The sequence below is a fragment of the Macrotis lagotis genome, chromosome 7 (genome assembly GCF_037893015.1).
Source record: "Macrotis lagotis isolate mMagLag1 chromosome 7, bilby.v1.9.chrom.fasta, whole genome shotgun sequence".
Classification (NCBI taxonomy): Eukaryota; Metazoa; Chordata; class Mammalia; order Peramelemorphia; family Peramelidae; genus Macrotis; species Macrotis lagotis.
The window spans coordinates 109,484,354-109,507,234 of NC_133664.1; the positions used below are offsets into that span (position 1 = coordinate 109,484,354).

At 34.5% G+C, this 22,881-nt stretch overlaps 1 protein-coding gene across 2 annotated transcripts in view; it reads right to left on the minus strand.

The window, feature by feature from the left end:
* The window catches only part of UBN2 (ubinuclein 2), a 101,187-nt gene that overhangs the window by 8,616 nt on the left and 69,690 nt on the right, over window positions 1-22,881 (minus strand). Inside the window, exons 8-16 of one of the 2 annotated variants that reach the window (XR_012470067.1) lie at window positions 21,723-21,852; window positions 20,542-20,660; window positions 19,971-20,084; window positions 19,250-19,393; window positions 18,349-18,399; window positions 15,807-15,849; window positions 6,521-8,149; window positions 1,143-1,265; window positions 489-575 (exon numbers count right to left, since the gene is read on the minus strand). Coding sequence is in view for 1 of the 2 variants with exons in the window: in XM_074193583.1 (XP_074049684.1) it covers window positions 344-575; window positions 6,521-8,149; window positions 15,807-15,849; window positions 18,349-18,399; window positions 19,250-19,393; window positions 19,971-20,084; window positions 20,542-20,660; window positions 21,723-21,852 (2,462 nt within the window). In the remaining variant the exon portion in view is untranslated. Of the gene's footprint in view, window positions 1-343; window positions 576-1,142; window positions 1,266-6,520; window positions 8,150-15,806; window positions 15,850-18,348; window positions 18,400-19,249; window positions 19,394-19,970; window positions 20,085-20,541; window positions 20,661-21,722; window positions 21,853-22,881 lie in introns of those variants that run through there. The other variant, XM_074193583.1, reaches the window with a different exon arrangement.

The following is a 22,881-nucleotide window of genomic DNA, read 5'->3' on the forward strand; positions in this document are numbered from 1 at the left end:
AAGAAATTTTTGCTCAAAAAATACATGTTAAAATATATAAACACTTGGATTAATGCAAGATGCAGGAAAGACAGAAGTATTAACAACTCCCTGAATGCCATGAGATACCTAAGCACCATGTTAGGCAACCAGAAATTTCCCAATTGAGGCAGGTTATGATTCTTCTTTTCATGGAGATTCTAAAAAAATGCAGGAAATTAGTCTCTTCTACATCTTACCACAATTGGGATGTTAAAGAACGAAAATCATTCGCCAATAAGTTTTATAAAATTTTGATTTGATCGAGTGAAGTTTATTGTTCTCTCAAATTATATAGCGAAACACTTCAATAATCAAAACTTACTCTGAGTTAGGCTGTGGTGGAAAGCGGCTGAGGTAGATCCCGAGGTGGTTGTCACTCCAGCTGAATCGGTTCCAAAATTAAGCAGCTCCAAAGGAAACTGAAAGGGCATGGTGACAGGAACCAGGCCCCCCAGCATCCCAAAAGGAGCCACATTTTGATTTGTTACAGACAGTGGTGATGTCATGAGAGTGAGAGGCGAGGCATTAGCCAATAGGGATGCACCTGCTGTGGACTGTGCAGAAATCGTATGTAAAAAAAAAAATGATTTTAATTCCTTAGTTGACATATTTAAAATCCTGACCAAACCAAAATTGCATGTCTAACAATTTCTCTAACAGTAGTAAATCACACACCAATAACTTTTTGATAAGAGCTGAGAAAGTAAGCACCTTTTTTAGGGTTGCCAAATTCTAAAAATTAGTATACTTTATTATTTGTAACTTTGGAAAATTAGAAATGAAAATTTCCGTAATTTATATTTCCAGGGATAAAAGATTTTGTCCTTCACTTTAAAAATTAAATAGCAATAAGAAAATAAAACCTTAATAAAGTACTTATATATTAAAATATTAATTATAAGTGCTAATACCGATAATTAAATTTATGCAAAATTCAAGAGAAGAAACATTAAAGAACTATGGGAGACAGGAACCATGCATGCATGGTGTATTTCTATACAAAAGTAATAATATTGTCATGCTTTTCTCACACTGAAGCCAACCAGAAAGTAGTTTATCATATATGACTATAAAATACAGACAGTAAAGTAATGGATTTGTAACTTGTTAAATAACCATACCCAAAGAGTAATGTTTAATGGACCAAGGTCAACCTGGAGGGAGCTGGCTGGAGTGAGCTGGCCACAGGGTTCTGTCCTCAGCCCTGTTCTGTTCAACATTCAGGGATGTTGTAGAGGTGATTCCTGCATTGGGTGGGAAGTTGGAGTGGATGACCCACAAGGTCCCTTCCAACTCTGGGATTCTAATATTTTCATGTGAGAACTAAAGAATCAATCTTATTATTTTACATTACTCTATGATTCACATATTTGGGCTGTGTCCATTACATCCCCTGAGATTCCCCATCCCTAGGAATTCAAGTCAGATATAAAAACTATGTTGCATTAAGACTCAGACAATACCAAGAAGATCTGCTTAGGGAAAGAAATGTCTTGTCCACTCTACCTTGTATTTGAAGGAGTCTGCATAGGACAGTGATAAAACAAACTTAATTTCTCTACTTTTCTCAGTCTCATAGCCCCCTCTTAATTTGCTATGCCTTTCTCTGACATCTACACCATGGGCTTAGTCCAAGGGGAAAGAGCAGTCTTCTTTTGTTCTTTTTTACATGATATCCACATTCCCCCAACTCAGACATCATGCCACCCTATTTTAAGTCAGATAATATCAGACCCCATAATTTCAAAAGACCTTTTGAGGTTGGGGAGGATGTTAATATAGATGAGTCATACTCACTCTTCTCCCATCTTCTATCTTACCCCCATTGCATTACTAAGGTCATTCCCTCACTCAGGTACAAAATATGGAAACCACACTTTCTTGTAATGATTTTACCATTCCTACTTCCTAACTCTTGCCCACTTTTATATTCTGATATTAAGCTGCAAAAGCCCTAGCCTTCAAACAGAAAAAAAAGGATCTGCTTCTTTATCTTGTTGAACCAACAGTAAGACCCAGACTCCTCCAACTTGTGTTCAAAAGGTGGGAAAGCTGACTGCTAAAGCTTCAGACACTACCAAGGAGACAAAGTGTAACTGAGAGTAAGATTACAGGAAACACTTGGGTTTTATGAAAATCATATTTAAGTTGAGGAAAGAGGGAAAAGTACAGTTTCTAAGTGGAGCAACAGGAACTTCTCTGATTTGCTTTGGATTGTTTTTTGTTTTTTTGCAAGGCAACAGGGTTAGGTGACTTACCCAAGGTCACACAGCTAGGCAATTATTAAGTGTCTGAGGCCAAATTTGAACTCAGGTCTCCCTGTCTCCAGTGTTGGTGCTCTATCTACTGTATCACCTAGCTGCCACCTTCTCTGATTTTCTTGCCTTTGATCTTTCCCCATTCCAACCTAACAAACAATTTTAAGAATCATCTTGTTCATTTTATCATGCCATGCCCTTCTTACAACACAGTGGTTTCCTATTATCTGAGATTATCAAATGCATGTCATCCCTTAATCTTCTACATACTCTCTCTTTTTTTTTTTTTTTGGCAAGGCAAATGGGGTTAAGTGGCTTGTCCAAGGCCACACAGCTAGATAATTATTAAGTGTCTGAGACTGGATTTGAACCTAGGTACTACTGACTCCAGGGCCGGTGCTTTATCCGCTGCGCCACCTAGCCGCCCCCTACATATTCTCAAGACCAAAAAATTCAGTTTACATTACAATGGTATATTTAATGTGCCAATACTTTTTTTTAAAGTGTTTTCTTTTTCTGTTTCATAGATATATTACCTCCCTTATTTAGGCTCTAAATACCTTCAAGAACAGTTGAAGTATGTTATACTTTTTTGTATATCCCCCACAGAATCTACCTACTATAAAAAAGTTACAAATAGCATTTTTATTAAGTGTTGAAAGACTATTAAGGCATTATTACTGCCTTGAGTTTTGTAATAGGAAAATAAGTGGCAAAAATGAAGGAGATGATATAGAAAGAATAGAATATTTTGTGTTCGAGTAGGAGAGGCTGAAATGGCCTATATGGGTGTATGTGGTCTATCTGCTTTGCAGATACATTTTTTAGCCTTCAGATTTTATCAGCCTAAAAAATTTCTTTCTTGTTGAGGTATATAAATATTCTACCTCAAACCACTCCCACTGTATTGATTATGTGCCTTCAAACCAAAACTAACAATCTCTGGTAACTCCTATCATATATTAGCATTCTTACCATTTCTTATTACTTGGTCAATTCAAACATCCAAAAACTGGATAAAGACATTCTATTCTCACTTTTAAATACATATGTACCATATCCTATACCATGTACATTGATAGAATCTTAAGCATTAGAATTAAGTTAGAGGATAATCAGTACAATCTCTCTCTCTCTTATCTACAAGATTCCTGTCAGGTAATCATGCAGTCTGAATGAACACTTCCTGAACAAGGCAATTTATTCTATTTTTTGCACAGATTTAATAATAATTTGTCTTCCTTATGCTTAGCTAGAATCTTTTCTGCTAAAACTTTAATTTGCATTACTTCTCTGGAACAACACAAAACAAGGTACTCTTTTTTTTAGGCTTTTGTGAGGCAAATGGGGTTAAGTAGCTTGCCCAAGGCCACACAGCTAGGTAATTATTAAGTGTCTGAGACCGGATTTGAACCCAGGTACTCCTGACTCCAAGGCCGGTACTTTATCCACTACGCCACCTAGCCGCCCCAAAACAAGGTACTCTTAAAAGAATTATTACATCTCCTCTAAGTCTTCTATTTTTCAGACAAAGCAATCCACTGCCTTAAATACTGTATTATTTGAGACTGTTGCAAGATCCCTCACTATCTTTGCTGTCTTCCTGCAAATATTATTTGAGTGTCACAACCAGAACTGGACATATTTTAATTATGATCTGGTTAACAGAGCATATTGCAATTATTACCACCTTTGACTTGGATTTGACACTTATAGGAGTGTAAACTTCTATTAAGAGTATGAATGCATCAACAGATTCATTTTTGAGCAGTCACACTTCTGGATCATATTAACATACAGTACAGGTTCAATAAGTATTGATGGATTACCATTCACATGTGTATATGGCATCACTTCTCTTGGGCTTTTCATTCTCTCTCAGGATTGACCCTAAAGTATTGGTACTTGTTAAAATCAGCATTGTGAACTATAGCTAGTTGCTATCAATTGGTAAAATTCCATGTACACTTCTTAGGTTAAGAGAAGCCTCTATGTTTCAAATGCAACATGACATATGTAAGTTTAGAGTACCCACGCCAGGTGTTCACATGGACTATTTGTGCCCAACTTGTGGCAGAGCATTCCAACTCATATGATTAGCTATAGTTGGACATACTGTAATTTGTCTCAAACAAAGTGATGACATTTTGGTGTTCTTTGATAATGAAGGAAAAGAATCAACAAATTTATACATATTTTAAAAAAGTGACACTGAATAAACACAGTAAAAGTATTTATGGATAGTCTTCCCCTTGGTAAATGAGTTGAAGCACCAGTGAGTGAACCTGGTAAAGTTTGTGTAGTTATTAATATGACCCAGTAGTATGAGTAAGAAGAGAAGGGTCATAATTCATGTGACACAGGACATCTCAGTTAAGTATACATAAGTAATGTGGGAGCTGAAGAGGGAAACCTATTAGGATAGAGCTAAAATCAGGGGATTTTAATAGATTTGATGACTGGGTAAAGGGAATTAGTTTTTCAACTGGAAAAGAGGCAATTTGCTTCCTACTGGTAAAAGATATGTAATTTGGAAAAGTACTACTAGGTAACCTCATGTAGGGTGAATATGTTAGTTCAAGTCATAAAGCAGGAGTCAGGTAATATTATTTGGCACTGGGAAAAACAAACTAGGCTCTAAAATGGAATAAGAATCTAAATTCACCCAAAGATTATGTCAATCAAAATAGCTGAGGTTAGATTTCATGTTAAACTTAAATTTGATTTCATAGGATTAAGAACATTCTACTCTCTGTTCATACTACTATGTCCTTTCTGTGTTTAACTTTGGTTTCACAACAAAATTTTTTTTAAAAAAACTTTGTTTATGGCATGATTTGTGACAAAAGAGAATGGAGAATTAACATGCCCTTGATTGTAAATAATGATGATGTCTGCCCTTCCTTCTAGACAAACATGACATCAGGGGAGGTGATGCCATGGCAAGCATGTGAACTGGATCTGAGTGAGAGGGATCTGTGCTAAGTCACCAGCCTCAATTTCACCTCAGAGCCATCTGGGTTCAGGGATCAGATATGAATCAGGACTATTAGAGATGGCCCTGGAAGAGGGGCAATTAGGATTCAGTGACTTGCCCAAAGTCACACAGCTAGTTAAATTTCAGAAGTTGGATTCAAACTCCAACCCTCCTGGACTTCAAGGCTAGTGCTCTATCTGCCATGCCATTTAGCTGCTCTTAGTAAGTAACGGTGAGAGCAGTAATCTTTCAGTTCCACAGCTAAAGAATATGCTGATGAAGGTAAGAGAATGAAATGAAGTTAATCTCTCTTCCTCTTTCTGTGTGTGTGTGTGTGTGTACACATATATGCATGCCTCCTCTCTGTTTCTCATTACAAATGCTATTACTCTTCCAAAGAAGGAAGTAAACTGGAAGGAACAGAAGGACGTTAGTTGCTGGAAAGTAAGCCAGAGATTATTTTGAGGCTGCATAATTATTCACTACCTTTCATTCAAAGGGTTTGCTGAATAACAAAGAAAGTCAATACAGCATCTTCACTCCAAGCTTCATAATATACTTACCAATATATATCTCTTAAGTGGCTCCAGATTGGGATTATTCCACAATGAACCAAATCAAAAAGACATGTTGGTTAAATGGCCTTTTTTTTTACTTTGAAAACTAGGGCTGAAAGAATAGGGGATGGGGGGGTAGAGTGGAAAGTGGCAAGAAACATAATCTAAACTTGAATGGTCCCTAAAGTATAGAGGGACAACTATTTTGTTATGTCTAGGAATTTGGTAGGTTAAGACTTCTATTCTAGACCTACCTACTCAGTCTTCTGAGAGTTTCAAGTTAAAAGTGCAATTTCAATATAAATGATGATTTTGTTTTGAAATTATATTTACTGGAGGCTTCAGTTTTCTTTCATAATTACCTGAAGAAAACTTAATACTACTAATGAGAAAAAACCATTCTATAAATCTTATTTTCTTTTTTGGAACACCTAGAAAACAATTATGTGAGTAAACATGGCTATCACTTTGTACTGCTACTAAAAGATATATTTATTTTTCCTGCTCTTTATCTGGCAAGTGGCTAAGTGCAATACATTTGAAAATAGAATTTAAACTATCTCATCAACAAAGTTGCAGTCATAAATTTATTCTAAATATTTAACATTAAATGGAGTTCATTCATAACACTTTATCCAAAGGTCTTAGGAAAAAGGAAGATAGCTAAATCTTTCAAATTATCAGATAAATATAGATTAAGTACTTACCTGCACACTGGCTGTTACAACTGAAGACCCTGAGGCAGTGGATGGTCTATGTGGAGCAGACAACTGTTTAGTAGCACCCTGTGTTCCACTTCCGGTCCCCCCAGACAGACTAGTCCTATTAGCTCCGCTTGTGTTTAGATTGCCACTTCTGCTGGCAGGTACATTCATTACAATTCCACTCAGGTTATTCTTTCCAACAGTTCCAGTGGATGCTGGATTAGCTAACTTTGAAGAGGCCTGAAGATTTTTTGCAGACTGAAGGCCTGAAGTGCGACTAGAGGGCAGTAAATTCAAGGTAGGAGACTGTCTACTGATATTTACTCCACTGGGCTGTTTATGGATTGGATTGTTACTGGTAGAGTGGCTACTCTGGGCTACTAGTGCACTTGAATTGGAAGAACTGGGGGATACGGCAGGTTTGGAAGTTGGATTGGATTTAGATATGATTAGTTTAGTTGACATAGAAGGTTTAGTTGATATAGAGGGCTTGGGTGATACAGGAGGTTTGGGTGAAGCAGAGGGCTTGGGTGAGGCAGATGGCTTGGGTGGGGCAGAGGGCTTGGGTGAGGCAGAAGGTTTGGGTGATGTTACTGGCTTAGGAGATGCAGCGGGTTTAGGGGATGCAGCAGGTTTAGGGGATGCAGCCATAGAAAAAGGAGACTTGAAACCCTGGGTGGAAACTTGTGACACCATGGCCTTGGCTAAATAGTTACTAGAGGTAGAGGTGCTAGGTGCTGTCCGAGAGACTAGTGGATGGGACCCTTGAGAGCCACTTCCAGGTGAAGGGTTAGATAAAGGAAGGCGGTATACAAGTGGTTTATCTGAAGTCTTGATGAGAGGGGATGAACAAGAAAGTTGGGGATTACTACTTAATTTCACCACTGGATTAGTCTGTGATTTACTAATGGTGGCTTGTAATGGGGACACATAGTTTTGTTGGACAGCTGAATGCTGGTGCACCTTTGTCACTTGTGTTACTGAGGAAGATTCCTGGGCCTCTGAAGAAGTCACCAAAACATGAGAGGAGGCAGCAGTTTGGGCTTGGGAAGAGGAAGAGGCATGGGCCTGTGAAGAGGAAGATGCTTGGATTTGGCTTGACCGTTGGAGTCCTTGCTGAAGAAGCCTGGCTGGCAAAGGTTCTAAAGAAACTTTAGGGTTCTGAATTGAGGAACCAGCAATAAGGCCTGAAGAGATGCCAGTGTGAGCTAAGTCCTGGGGTTTCTTTGGTACTGGTCCTGTGTGGCCAGCAATAAGACTTGATGAATGTGCAGTCTGAGCTGATTCTATTTTTTTTGGAGTAGCCAGTGGCAGTTTGCTCATGATACTTGCTAATTTTTCTTCCCGAAGTCCTGGTCGAGGTCTTGTAGTTGGTATGCCTATTCCAGAGACAACTGGAGGGCCCTTGGTCCCATTATTCATAACAGCTAATGCCTCGGAAACAGAATCCAGTGAAGGTGGATGAAAAGAAAGGTCTTCATCTAGTGAATCATCAAGGCAAATAGTTTCCTGGGCTGGTGTACTACTAGAGTTGTTTGGAGCAACAGTAGATGTCATAGAGCTCACTGATGGACCACCAACTGAAGTCAATAAAGTTGTAGGTATTTTCTGGTCCTTTTTTGGACTGCAGTCCTTGGGCAAAAGTTTAAAAAAAAAGTTACAGTGTGTAAATTCTAAGAAACTAAAGATTCCCTCCCAATCAATGTTTTTACTTTTTTTCAATGGAAATCTTATTATTAGAACAGTGATGAGAGCTAGAAGATCTAGTCTTCAGACTATGCTACAAAGTTCAATCACAAGTACTGCTAGATCACTATATTAGTTCTAGCAAACAATGCATGGGTAATGGCTTTTGTTTGCTTTACCAAAGAAGACTACTTGAAAAGAAGGCGAAGACCAGACTAACCTCTACAATCCTAAAATCCAAAATCACATCCCAAGTAACTATTCTTTATCTCCTCTTTTGTGAGTTTTATTCTCCTTCTGTTCCTTTATTCTTAGTTTGAATTTGGCCTAATCCTGAACTTTTTTTGCCTAAAGTTTCCTCTGATGTCTTTATCTTGGAACAATGAATCCAAGTTACCAAATTGGTCTATGAATTCAGGGCTAATTTCTCTTAGTCTGACCAAAGTCTGGCTTTCTGATTCACAATCCATAACCTGCCTCTATCCTCCAATTCCTAACAATACTAAATGATACTTGGGTTTACACTTTCTGTATGTGATACAATATTCAAAACAACAAAGATGAATTCCAGTTCTTCACATCTTACCTTGCATTAACAAAGATGCTGAAAATTCAGTGCTATTAAATAGGAAAAATGATTTACTTTAAAACTATTTAAATTTTGAAACTCTTTTATGGGTTAAGAGAGAAGGATAATAATGGGAAGATGTTGGAATTTGATATTCATTTTTTAAAAATTTATTTAAGGCAATGGGGTTAATGATTTGCTCAAGGTCACAATTATTAAGTGTCTGAATAGGATTTGAACTCAGGTCCTACTGAATTCAGGGTTGGTGCTCTATCCAATGCACCACCTGGCTGCCCCCAAAGGAATTTGATATTCTTTAAAGAGCTATTATTATTTTCAGAAATAATTCAATTTAAAAAAAAAACTATAAAGCAAGGAAAATGTATTAAGTTCATGAGGGAAGAGGAGGAAAAACCCCCCAACAGAATTCTATATATGTAAAAAGCATCCTAAAGTTATAGTCAATAAATATTATATGTACCTGAAAGAAGATATTTTCCCCAAGTTTTTAAGATAAATTAGAGAACTTTAATCCATGTGCAGGGTTTTACAAATATTTCTGTAGTGGCTAATGAGGCACCTGTTACTTTGAGAATTTTAGATTTTTTGATTTCAAAATAAAGAGAAGGTATAATAAGGATAGCCTAAGGCACAGGTTTTAATCTTATTCCTTAGAACCAGATTAAAATGTAATTAGGAAAAGTTTAGAATAAATAAAAATATAATAAGACATAAATAATGTTAATTTGTGGTTTTCAAAGTTACTATGCTACACAGGGATCTACTTGAGTTTGACTAGCCTAAGGAATAGTCTAGGCCTAGGAATTTTAGGGATAGTCAAAGTACCTCATTTCATGGAAGAGGAAGTTGAGAATTAGAGAAATTAAGGGAAGGAGACAGCAGAGAGAATGGAGAAGCAGTCTCCTTCTGAAATTCTGAAGACTAGGCTAAGATGCATTTTAAAACTCAAAATTTTTTTAACTTCCTTGCCAATATTAAAAGTTTTCTCTTTGAAAAATCACACTACATTACATAAAACCAACTATATTATTTGCAGAGCTAAATGGGTAGTATAGATGGGACATCAGTTCATTTTGATATGCCATTCAATTTCCAATTTTCATTATTGAAGGTATATATATGTATAATCTACCAACACTCTTGAGGAACAAAAACAGTTATGACAATCTCGGAACAATTAAGGACTGAATGACAAGTCTGCAATAAAAAAGGTTAAGGGTTTAGAAAGAATGGTTATCCTTAGAGGTATTTAAAGGGAATCCAATACAAGCAAAGAATAAGAGAAGTAAATATGGATCTTATGAGTACATTAAAGAGTATTCAATTCAATAGCAAACATGTCAACCAATACTGTTGCTAGACTACAAGGACAAAAAAAATAGAAAATAACAAAATTTCTGTCCTCAAGAAGTTTATAGTCTAGAAAGGAAAAGTGATGTCTCAAAAATAAATATGATAAAAGATAAAATTTGATAAGGAGAAATTTAAAGTGCTATAAGAAAATTAGAAGAGGAAAATATCATTATCAGCTAGTAGAATTCAGAAAATGCTTCATGGTGGCATCTTAGCTGGATCTTAAAGAAAGAAGGATTTTAACAAGATATGAAGATGGTGCATTCTAGGCACAGAAAATTCTCCATATCAGTTGTTCAAACCTTTTCATCTCAAGGACCCCTTTACATTCTTAAAAATCATTGAGGGTCTCCCATAGAGTTTTTATGTGGGTTATATATACTAATACTTAACTATATTAGAAATTAAACATGTTAGCATTATAAAAACTAGTTTTGATCTCAAGGATGCCCTGAAAGAGTTTTAGGGGCTCTCTAAAAGTGGACCACACTTTGAAAACTTCAACTCTAAGTAAATCCAGGTAAGACAAGAAATCAGGTTCTTACACATAGAAGAAAAAAATAAAGAAATTTATGGGGGCAGCTAGGTGGCAGAGTGGATAGAATACCAACCCTGCAGTCAGGAGGACTTGAGTTCAAATCTGGTCTCAAACACTTGATACTTACTAGCTGTGTGACCTTTGATAAGCCACTTAAAACAACCGCCTCATAAAAAACAAAAAAAAAAGGAAAAAAATTTATGCAAAAATATTTATCACTGGATAATTCCAGGGTTTGTAGTTAAAGTTTCATACATGCTATATAACATATTTCAGTAAGAGACCATAATTTGAAACTAATAATTTGAAACCTTGCTGAGGTGGCAAAATGTGGCAGTGAAAAAAAATGATGTGAGAAAATGGAAAACCAAGATTAATAAAGAAAAGAACAATGTACTAACTTTAGGCAAAACAGACAAAGGTATTCTTATTCTTGTATATTAACATTCAAATGAAGCTTAGATCTCACTAATTTCAGAATTCCCTTCAATGATGCAGAACATGGCCCAACCAAAGCTACCTATTTTCATACCACTCACATTCATGTCCACTCAAAAGGTCAATACAAGGGGTTATTTCCCAAACATGCTGGAGGACGTCCTCGATATCACCTGACATCATCAGGACCACTGAAGCAATTTGGCTGTCTACCTATCATCTCTTATCTTGCCCTAAGATCAATGCAACTTTTTTTTTCTGCCATATAACTTTCTGATGAAATTCGTAACTCTAGTTCTTTGGAGTTTTAAAATTGTTCATATTGCACCTTCCTGCCATTAATTTCTAATATCGCCCCCTGTATAACATTCATCTTTAGTTGTTCAGGAGCAGTTGTGTTCATCTGTCATACAACAATACCAATAAAATGTCTATTCTGAAAGGATGGGTCTTTGCTGTCATAGAAAGCTTCAATAAATCAATAAAAATGCTATGCAATTTCCAGAAGGTAATCCAGCCTCTGCTACTTTTCAGGTGTAGGCTCAGTCCATTCTCCATTTGTACTATCTGTTCAGATACACAGACTGTTGGACAAGTTCTATAGGATGTCCAAGAAGATGTAAATTGAAATCTAAGCCAATGAAATTTGTCATCCATTAGGTATTTTCCGAAAAAATGAAAAGGTCAAACTCTAAGTGATCAATCTTTTCCAGGAGGCTCTGCAATATTCTGGAACTTGAAACAATCAGCACAAAGTTAATCAAAAATAACTTAATTTGGAGCAGGTCATCATCCATAGGGAAGTCTTAAACTGGACTGTGTGCTAGACTTCTTTTATATTAGTATATACTCTTAGCAAGCTTGCATGTTCCTGCTTTATGCCCCTCTAAGAAGATTACTGAATGGATTCATTTTTCTTATTATTTTTAAGTGTTCTAAATGATCTTTATATATGAATAGAAAATACTGTGCTAGAAGAAAAACTAAAAACACAAACCAAAAAATCCAACCTAAATCTGTAGGTGATCTTTTATTTTTCTTAAGTTTAATTTTTTTGCTATAATCAACAATAAATACAATATCTTATATCTCTATTATCTCTCAGTTTACTGTGTTAATGGCATAGTTCACAGTTGAATATTATTGCAAAATTTTTATTGTTTTCTATAAATACTCAATTGAAAATGTTGATGACCCCAAAGATTTTATATGGATTTGTGAGGACAGTAGTCACAGAGGTCAGTAGTAATTTATTTCCTCTAGGTCACCTTTTTTGGATATTAAGGTTTATGGTTCTTTCCATATTTTGGTGTCTTGATCTCCCTTTAGATATCTGGCATTTCAATTCTTTAATACCCTCACATTCATATCTCTTCCTCTTGTCTTTGTTCTCCTTAGTATCATTTCTCTCCTCTGTGAGCACCTTAAAGACTTGTGAGGTTACTGACCAAATATAGTAGCTTCTTTATTCTTGATGGAAAAAAGTTTTGTTGAAATGTTTTTTTCAAATCTTTTCTACTTTACTTATATTTGTCATCTTCTTTCCATCCTGGAATGTCCTTGGGGTGACTTTGCATAGTTGGATATTTTATCAAGCTTAATACTTTAAATTGCTACTGCCTTCCATTGCTTCTCTCTGCTTTAAAAGGCAATACAGTTTAAAACTATAATCCATTTTAAGATTTTATAAATGAGTTATATTTTAAGCTGGTACTACCTTTGGTAGTAATTTCTATTTGGTGTGAAAGTTATAGCTGTTGACTAAATGATTTCATATGGATTCTTATGGAGGCTAAGACTTTTTGCTGCCAAGGGGAGAGAAGAAGAAAAATGTGTAACTTCTAAACTTGCAAATGGATGCCTATTGAAAAACTACCAAAAGTAATTGAAAAAAAATATAATAAAAAATATAAAACAATTAAAACAATTAAACTAAATTACATTTTTATAATCATGATCAATGTAATTTCTATTATCATTCTCCACTAATATTTTAAATAAAATATGAAGACACAACCTTCTGTTTAAATTATATTGTTATTTTAAAAATAAATGTTATTATCTTTACTTTTTAATATCATGAAATAAACTCATTCTTTATTATATTGCTGATCTTTGGTCTTATGAATCAGATCTAGATTAATTATAGGACCATATAGGAAAGAAGGATTATGTATAGTCTTTTTTAAGGATGTGATCTTAATTTCAGGATCATTTTTCTTTCAAGCCTACTCTTATCTATCTGCTGTCTAATCAATATCTAGCTGTATAAATATCTTAAATTAAGGAAAAGAGCCAAAGGTAGGAAAAGAGTGGAGAAATGAAATAGGAAATATAGGAAAAGACAAAAGACAGTTCAGAAACAGGTCAGAGAAAGAAAGGCAAAGGTATAAAGAAAATCTACAGAAAAAGATATTAAAAGATCACACATGAATATAGAACAGGCATAGAAAAATTCTGACACAGAGAAATATACAGATAAAAATCATGCAGCAACATCTTACTGTAATTTGTCAAAAGCTTCAACAGTTTTATGTTGTAATTTTTCTTTTTTCTTTTTAAAAGGCTTTTTTGTAAGGCAAACGGGGTTAAGTGGCTTGCCTAAGGCCACACAGCTAGGTAGTTACTAAGTGTCAGAGACTGGATTTGAACTCAGGTACTCCTGACTCCAGGGCCGGTGCTTTATCCACTATGCCACCTAGCCAACCCATGTTGTAATTTTTCAACTGTGAATGGGGACAATAACTAAAGCTTGTTTTGAATGCTGAATGAAATCAAGCTCAGACAGTTCTTTCATAAGGAAATAAAAGATAATTGTACTGCTTTAATATTAAAAATATTAGAGATCATGATTAACACTAAATACACTGCAGAAATTAAAGAGAATAATTTTTTTTCTATATGAAATGGACAACATAAAAGGTACTGAAAGGTACTAAAAAGCCTTTATAACAGAATTGACACAAATGAAAATGCTGCTAGAGTGGTCAAAAGGTTAAATGAGTGAGGAAAGCCTAGGAAAAATTCACTCAGGTTTAAGGGACATATTCTTAAAATGGAACTGGCAATTTTAAAGAAACTGTACTTCCACTCTATCCTCACTTTTGTTTGGCAGGTAAGGTGGCTATATTCTAAGAATTGATAGCCTCAAAGGGCTATTAAGCTGTTCATACTTTTTGAACCAGCAATACTAGATCTAAACCCCAAAGAGATAAAAGAAACAAAGAATCTATAGATACAAAAAAAAAAAATTGATAGTAGCTTTCAGCTAGGTGGCTCAGTGGATAAAGGACCGGCCCTGGAGTCAGGAGGTCCTGAGTTCAAATCCAACCTCAGACACTTAATAATTACCTAGCTGTGTGGCCTTGGGCAAGCCACTCAACCCCATTTGCCTTGCAAAAAAAAAAAAAAAAAAAAAAACAAGACTAGAAACTCTGTTCAATATAACAGTTAAACATAATTACAAAGGACCCAAGATAAAAAACATGCTATTTGCTTCCAAATAGAAAGCTAATGGATTCAAGGGAGTGTCTTGAAGCATGTTTTCTTCTCTTAACTTTTTGGACATGACTAATGCTTCAGGAATTTGTCTTGCAAAACTATACATATCTGTAGTGGATTTTATTTATTTATTTTTTACAGTGGATTTATTTATTTTCTGCATTCTCAGCAGGTAAAAAGGGGAGAAAGAAAGAATTCAGAAATGAAAATTAAGTTGAAGTTTTTAAAAAAAGGACAGATCACTAGTTTTCTAGGAAGTAAAATAAGTTAAAGAAGGGAGAAGAAAAAAGATGATAATGAAAAATTGTAAGTATTGTTCATTTATAAAGGGGTAGGCTTAGCTGTAGAGTTAAGAATGAAAAACAACTGCATGAAGTTAAACTGTATCCAGAGACAATGGCAAAAAACTATGTTTCTTCCTATATCACCAAGTCTAAGAATGTCATAATATTTACAAAAGTTAAGATTTTCATTTTTTTCAAAGATATATTTATTTCTCAATATTCTTCTCCTCCATGCCAATACATATCCTCAAACTCAAGCATTTCAACAGAGTAACATTCTCTTAAAGATCCTCAATTCCCAAATTACCAACCGCCTCTGTACTTATGACCTACAGCTGATCCCAACAGCTCTTACTACCTTTCAGAACACAATCCCTTCTATAACCTTGAATTCTCTAATTGTTGTGATCACAGCCTCTCCCTCAATTTCTCCTTCTGAACTTGCTGTTCACCCTCCTCATCTCCCCCACTTCAAAGCAGCTACTTTACCACCTGGACTCAACTCATCTAAAGCAGAGTTATCCCTTTTTCTGGTTATCTCCAATGACAAATACTAAGTGCTAAATAAAGGCATAGTGACTAGAAGTTTTCTATCACTGAACACTCTTCCCCTGCACATGAATATTGTTCAGGGACTGTCCAAAAACTTCTGGGTGATTCTCATTTCTTATACTACTACCTGAATATGGCTATTTAAAAGTCACAGATGTACTACAAAGAATATACTTTACAACCTTTGAATTTTTAATATAAAGGTTTTACAATGTAAAAACATTTGAAAATGTCAACTCTATCTACAATGCCTATGCTTTACACTAAAATATCTTTTTGAACTGCTCAAAAGAACTTTTCCAAATTCATAATTTACACTTAAAAAGAGTTGCTTTTTTTCATACTTACCTTCACTTTGGGTTTAGGTGCCAGAATTACCTTTTTCTTTGCCCTAATTCAAGAAAGAAAGTTAAATGTGAGACTGAGACTAAAACTGTTTGAATAACATGGTGTTTACACCACCTTATCTGCCACTTACCAACACCAGGTCTTATAATACACAAAATTTTACTTACACACACACACAAATAAAAAATCACAGATTTCCTTGAGAACAACACTTAAATACACTAAATACAACACTAAATACCACAGTATCTTATATATAGTACATTTATAATAAGCATTTGTTAAGTGAATACATTTTCAGCAAATCTTCAGTAATTTGAGAGCTCAATCTGAATAAACAGAATGAATTAAAGAATTTTCTAAAAAATTATACATTACTGGTATAATACAGAGAAAAGAAGGCCTTCAGATCTAGATTCTAGTCCAAAGCTATAAACACCAGCTAGCTGATACATATAGCTCAAATATAAAGAATGGAGCATTCTCTATTTAAGTATAAGTACTCAAATATATTTTTCTATAACCTTGCTTACATCATGAATATTTAATTAATATATACTATTTTACTGGCCAAAATACTTCAGTAGAATCTGAATTAAAGATGTTTTTATAGAATAAAACAGTAAAAATAGGCGACTAGTAAAAAAGAAACTCTTGTCTTTTGACAAAATACAAAAAAAAGCACATAAACTGTAATTGTCTTCTTTTCTTAAATACTGCTTACAGAAATAATGGGGCAAATCTGGAATTTGCAATGTGAATAGGCACAGAGAATACTTAAGTATGGCAAAGATAAAATATAGTTTCTGAACCAAGTCTCAAGAAACTAGTAATGTATTTCTTCTAATCCTTAGAAATATACATACAATAAATATTTTAGAAAAAAACAGGACCAGCAATTTATCTTCTACTTTTAATTGAATAGCAATTATGGAAAGTAGTAATAAATAATTAATATTTCTCGTGAGGAAGAAAAAAGATAAATAAGAAAAAAGTTTCACTTTATTGAAACCTCCAATTTACAAATAAATAAAATTTACAATGCTCGTTAAAACCAGGTCAACCTAATCATTCCCCATTTTCTTCTAGACCACAACTCCTCATTAACACCTATTATTTTTCTCTCACTAACTAAACCGCCCTATGAAGAAAATTCTGTGAGTTCAGAGGTAGAGGAAAGAGAGGTGAACAACAGGAAGCTTAGAAAACTGACATAGGAGACAGACTTCCAGGAGGGGTTGGGCATATCTATATGGTAGTTTCCCTTGCCCAAAATTCTCTTCTAACATACAGCTTGAATTTCTTCATTTGCTTCCACTAAAATCCAACCAAATTACAGATTTTTTTTAAAAGGGAAATTAATCAGTTTTGATTCTTTAAAAGGCAAATATAATTTAATATTAAAGAGCTAATAATAGTATGACTAAGTTGTCCGCTACAATAAACTGGTCTACTACAGAGCACTAATTCACTACCCTGAGAAAATGAGTTTTTGATGAAGGAGACAGACGGTAACTAACTTTTGTAGTACTCTGAAGCATACAACAGGCCAAAGGTATACTGCTACATAAAGAAGTTGGGGGGAAAAGATACTAGGAGAGAGCCTGGAAGTACCTATTTTTAAGGTACTATTTTTAAGATTTTGCATAGTTGGGGAAGCTAGGTGGCACAGTGGATAGAGTACTAGCCCTGGACTCAGGAGGATCTGAGTGCAAATCCAGTCTCAGGCACTTAAAAATTACCTAGCTGTGTGACCTTAGCAAGTCAGTTAACCCCACTGCCTTGCCCCCCCACCAAAAAAAATTGCATAGTAACCCTACGTTAAGAAAAGAAGATGAAACTATCTCCTTTCCTCTTACAATAAGTGGTCTCTTCCTTTTAGGATTTAAGGCTCAGGCTAGTAATATTAAAAAACACTACTTCAATTTTTATATAGTATTTTACAGTTTACAAAGTGTTTCCACGCTCTTATTTGATCCTTAAAACAACTCTGAGATAGAGTCATGTCAGATTACTCATAACACACTGTATGGATGATAATCAAAGTCCAGAAAGATCAGAGATTAACTAACTTATATAAGGACACAAAGTAAGTGACAAGAGCAGAGATCAGAACAAGTTTTCTGATTCCTAGCCAAGTGTGCTTTCCAATCTATTACACCATCTCTCAATATTACCTTTAGCTTGTTGTCTTCGGACTTTTGGAGTCCAGTCTAGTAGCCCTGGTCACCACTTAAGAGCAACACTATTTTTAGGAGAAATTGTTTTCTAAGTTTTAGCAACCTGTTTACAGATGAACTTCTAGAACACGATTTTTGTATTTTATAAATATTTAGATATATAACAAATTCAGATCATCATCTCACTGTATTTTAATTGATTTCTTTTATCTCTTAAAATTCCTTATTATCAATTGATAATAATACTAATAATGAATACCATTATTTTTCCAGAAATTTTAAGAAACTAATATAAGTCTAGATAATTGTCAAATAAGAATGAGCAAATGAGATTTTTAAAAAAAGTCTCTGTATTTACTCACGGAGCAGAAGTGAGATGATTGTGAACACTTCGGCTTTCCTTAAAGAGCATTCTAGAGACAAAAAAGACAAGATAGAGAATGTTACCACTGGATTTTCTATCAATTATTACTTGCCACTCTCTACCACTTTAAAGACTATTTGTACAGTCAACTCAATTATTGACTTGGGAAAATAACTGAGTTACAGATTTTCATTTGTTAGATAGATCTCTAAGTTCTTACCAAAATGACTGGAAGGAGAGACTTTGCTTTTAATTGTCCCACTGACATTTAAGGCTTCAGCAAATCTTAACTGTGGAATAATAGATCTTTTTTTTCTATTGACTAGAGCTACAAATTAAAAAGATTTGAAGACACTAAGGCTGGATGATATCTCAATTTGCTGAGGCAGGTCATCCACACTTGTAATATGAACTTTTCAAGCATTTAGAAGTGATTTCCCTGAATCTTTGATAAAGTCCTTCTGAAAAAAATTTTTTTTCAATGAAAAACTGTAGTTGTCTACCTCCTAAAGAATTCAGTGTTCTCTTTTCCTATAATCCTAATTTTGCTATTACTAAATTTCTAGCCTAATAATACAATCCCTCCCCCCAAAATTTATATTATTCTTTCAAACCTTATCCTGTGTTTCACCTTCCTTTACTAATGGCAAAATAAAAACACAAAAATATGTCTGTCTGGTAGAAATTAACTTTTTCGCACTTTCATATTCTCATGCCTATATCTGTCTTATCTCTTCAAGGTTGAAAATTTTATAAGATAGGAGGCCTAAGTGTTTCTATTTGGCTGTGTATAGTGCCCAGCACATAGTAGGCTCTTAGCAAAATGTTTATTTTTAAATTTTTTTTAAAGTAACATAAGGAACAAGATGATACACAGCTTAGGATGCTAAATTTCTTACCTAGCCTGCATCCAGCCCTTAGGCCACAATGGTTTCACTTCTGTCTCCATAAAGGTCTTAAGATAATCCTCAGCAGATTGGCTTTTATTTGTCTCTAGCTCATAGCATCCCAACTTAATCTTGACAAGGTTACATAACAAAGCCCTAAACAGGAAAAAAAATCTGACTATAAAAACTGTAGACAATTATTTAAAGAATTCAAGAAATGTAATTAGGGTAAGAGACACCTATCATTTATAAACTATCTGATGATGCATTTACTCTATTTCTATAACACCTTGTTTATATCAAAATGCTTACAACTGAGGCAACTAATGCCTTTTCAATCAAACCACAAAAGGTTGACATAGGTTAAAAATAGTGATATTCCAATTAAGGAATACTGACAAAAAAGATGGAAAAGACAGCTGATTTCACAAAGACACTCTATCCTTACTACTAATTATTGGACCTAATCTATGAAAATGACAGGGAAAAAACTGTATGCTTCTTGATTTTCTCTGGGGTAGTGAAAATTTTGTGGAAAGTATCAAATAACAAACTGTGTAGTTCAAATCATAGAAATAAGAAAAAACCTAGCAATCTGAATATAAATCTTTACTAGTCCTTCCTTCGTGAGATCTCATCTTCCATATAATTGGATTCCTTATATTATAAAACCATAATGTTGCATTACAAAAATAACTAGATAAACAGTAAAAGGGATATAATTGAAATATACCTAATGGTATCATCCCAGTGGAATTTTTTTCTTGGTCCTATGACCCGTTTTCCTGGTTTCTCATCATCATCATCCTCGGATCCAATTTTTTCTCGTTCTTCATCTGCTTGCAACCTGAAAATGAACCATTTAATTTCATGAAATGATGTCATAATTCATGAAGTGTGTGCAGGGAATCAACTCTTCTATATAAAACACTGAATTTAACGTTAGCTCTCAAAAGATGTTGATAAAGATCTTCCTCAGACTAGTCAAACAAGAGCAAATAGTATTTTGTCTTTCAGCTCACAAAATATTTATTTGAGGCCCAAAGCACGTAAACTGATCACTGTGAGCATAATCTGGCCAGAGCAAGCTGTGGCTGCATTTCAGATCTTAATTACCACATATACATTTAATGGAGCTACTTTTTAATCTTGATGGTAGAGAGTGATAATTCAATTTGAGTAGGGACTCTGCATTGAGATATTTGAATTTTTATTCAGATTGAAATCCAATCCCTAGCAACCAAAAGTTCTAACTATGGAAAAGATTAAATGGAGGAGTCTATCCAACTTGAAATTATACATACCTAACACTCTTAGCGTGACTTCGAGCCTGGCAGTCCTCCTGATATTTGAACAACTGTTCAGGCATAACATTGCTGACAGCCAATTTCAGTTTTTGCAAAGGTTCTCTTAAACGATCATCCTAGGAGAAAAACAAAAAAGCTTTTTCAAGCAAATTTACAGAAGAATGGTGGTAGGATAAGCATCTGCAGAAAACATAACTTCTGATTTTGAGAGATATCTATCCTAAATCACAATTAGGCCTCCAGAATCCAGATGTACTAAAAATAACATGACCAAACATTGGAGTAAAGTTTCATTAAAATAAATTGCATGAACAGTTTTCATTTGTTTTTCTACCACCATTTCATCTTTCTTGGATATTCAATACTTGTCAGTTAAATTAACATTCATATACCTCATAATCAATATGTACAGGCAACATCCTTGACCTATCTAGGACTTAAAGTAAACTTCTTGCGTAACCTGCTTGCTTCCATCTTAAAAATGGACATTTCATTTTACCTTTACAAGTTAATTCTCCCCAAAATTATTCTTCCTAAATGTGAAAGTCAAATTACACAAAGCTTTAAAAACTATATAATCATTCTATTTCATATTTTTATGTGCATTTCTTTTAGAACATATCAAAGCACTCTTATATACTGCTTTATCTCATTGGTTATCAAAATTCCTTCTGAAGAAAGTCGATGATATACTTAATTCTGTCATAAGATCCTAGAAGACAGTCATAAATTTAGTCAAGGAAAGGAATTTTGAGGCTATCATTTCAGCCTCTACTTTTTATATGTAAAGAAAAGTTTTCAAAATACAGGTATAGCAGAACTAACTGTATTTTAGTGCAGGTCTTCATCACCTCTTCTCAGGTTATATAGTAACAGAGATTTAAGTGCCTTGCCTAGGGTCATACAGTTAATAAATATCTGTAGCAGGATCTTCTCAAATCTACCAGTGCCCTGCTATGCCATGCAGTTAATTGGTAGTGAAACTGAAATGAGACTTCTAATCCAGGAATATTTCTAAGAATTATCAACCATTTAAATTTCTCAACCAGGCAACTATGCTCAGAACATACACAATGCCAAAATAATGGGAAATACCCACAAGTCACGTATTGAAATAAGCTTAATGACTACATTAAACCTCATACATTCAAGATAAGGTTCTTACTGAATGAACTTACCTGAACATTGAGGTGCAGCTTTTTTAGACGTTTTACCAATGTGTCTTTATTACATGGTACAAAAGCCTCGAGGTGAGAATAGACTCCACTTCGGATGCCTGGGCTTTGTTCCTGTAACTGTAATTCAATGCTAAACAAAAGCAATTAAAAAAAAAAACTGCTATAGAATTTGTTAAGTAGCATCATGCAGCAACCAGGGGATGAATGGCACAAATATACTGTCTATTTTTCTTTTCTATCCCCACTATTCCTAGATAACAGAAGAGCAGGATGTAAAGGGAATAAGGCACTATGTATATGCGTGCATGATTTAATCCTGTATCATCAACTGCAATTTAAATTGACATTTCAAACTAGATATTTTAAGAGACATCCAAAATTCAGTATGTTCAAAAGTAAATTATATTTTCCCAACAAAACACTCCTCTTCTTCCAATCTTTTCTACTTTGGCTGAAGGAACCTTTAGTCTTCCAAATCTCCTATATTTGTACCTTGGCATGATTCTCAATGCCTCACTTTCCCTCCCCTTCAATCATCAGATTTTGCTACCTCTATCCTCAAATCATTTTTTGCATTTGACTTTATAATAATAACAATCATAATAATAATCATAATAATTGTTGTTCAGAATTTTTCAGTTTTTTCCAACTTCTTGTAATCTCATTTGTGATTTTTTTTTGGCAAAGACACTAGAACATTTTTCATTTTTTTTCTTCAGTTCATTTTATTTTTTTTTAATTTTTTTTTAGGTTTTTGCAAGGCAAATGGGGTTAAAGTGGCTTACCCAAGACCACACAGCTAGGTAATTATTAAGTGTCTGAGGCTGGATTTGAACTCAGGTACTCCTGACTACAGGGCCGGTGCTCTATCCACTGTGCCACCTAGCTGCCCCTTCCAGTTCATTTTAAAGATGAGGAAACTGAAGCAAAATTAAGTGAATTGTCCAGGGTCACAAAAAAACAAGTCTAATTTGGACTCTAATGCTAGATTTGAACTCTGGTAGTAGAGTCTTCTTGACTCCAGACCTGGCATTCTATCCACTGTGCCCCTATCTGCCCTGTAATAAAATAACAATAATAATAAAAATAATAATAATAGTGACATTTATATAATTTTTTAAGATTTGCAAAATGCTTTACAAATATTATCTCATTTTTA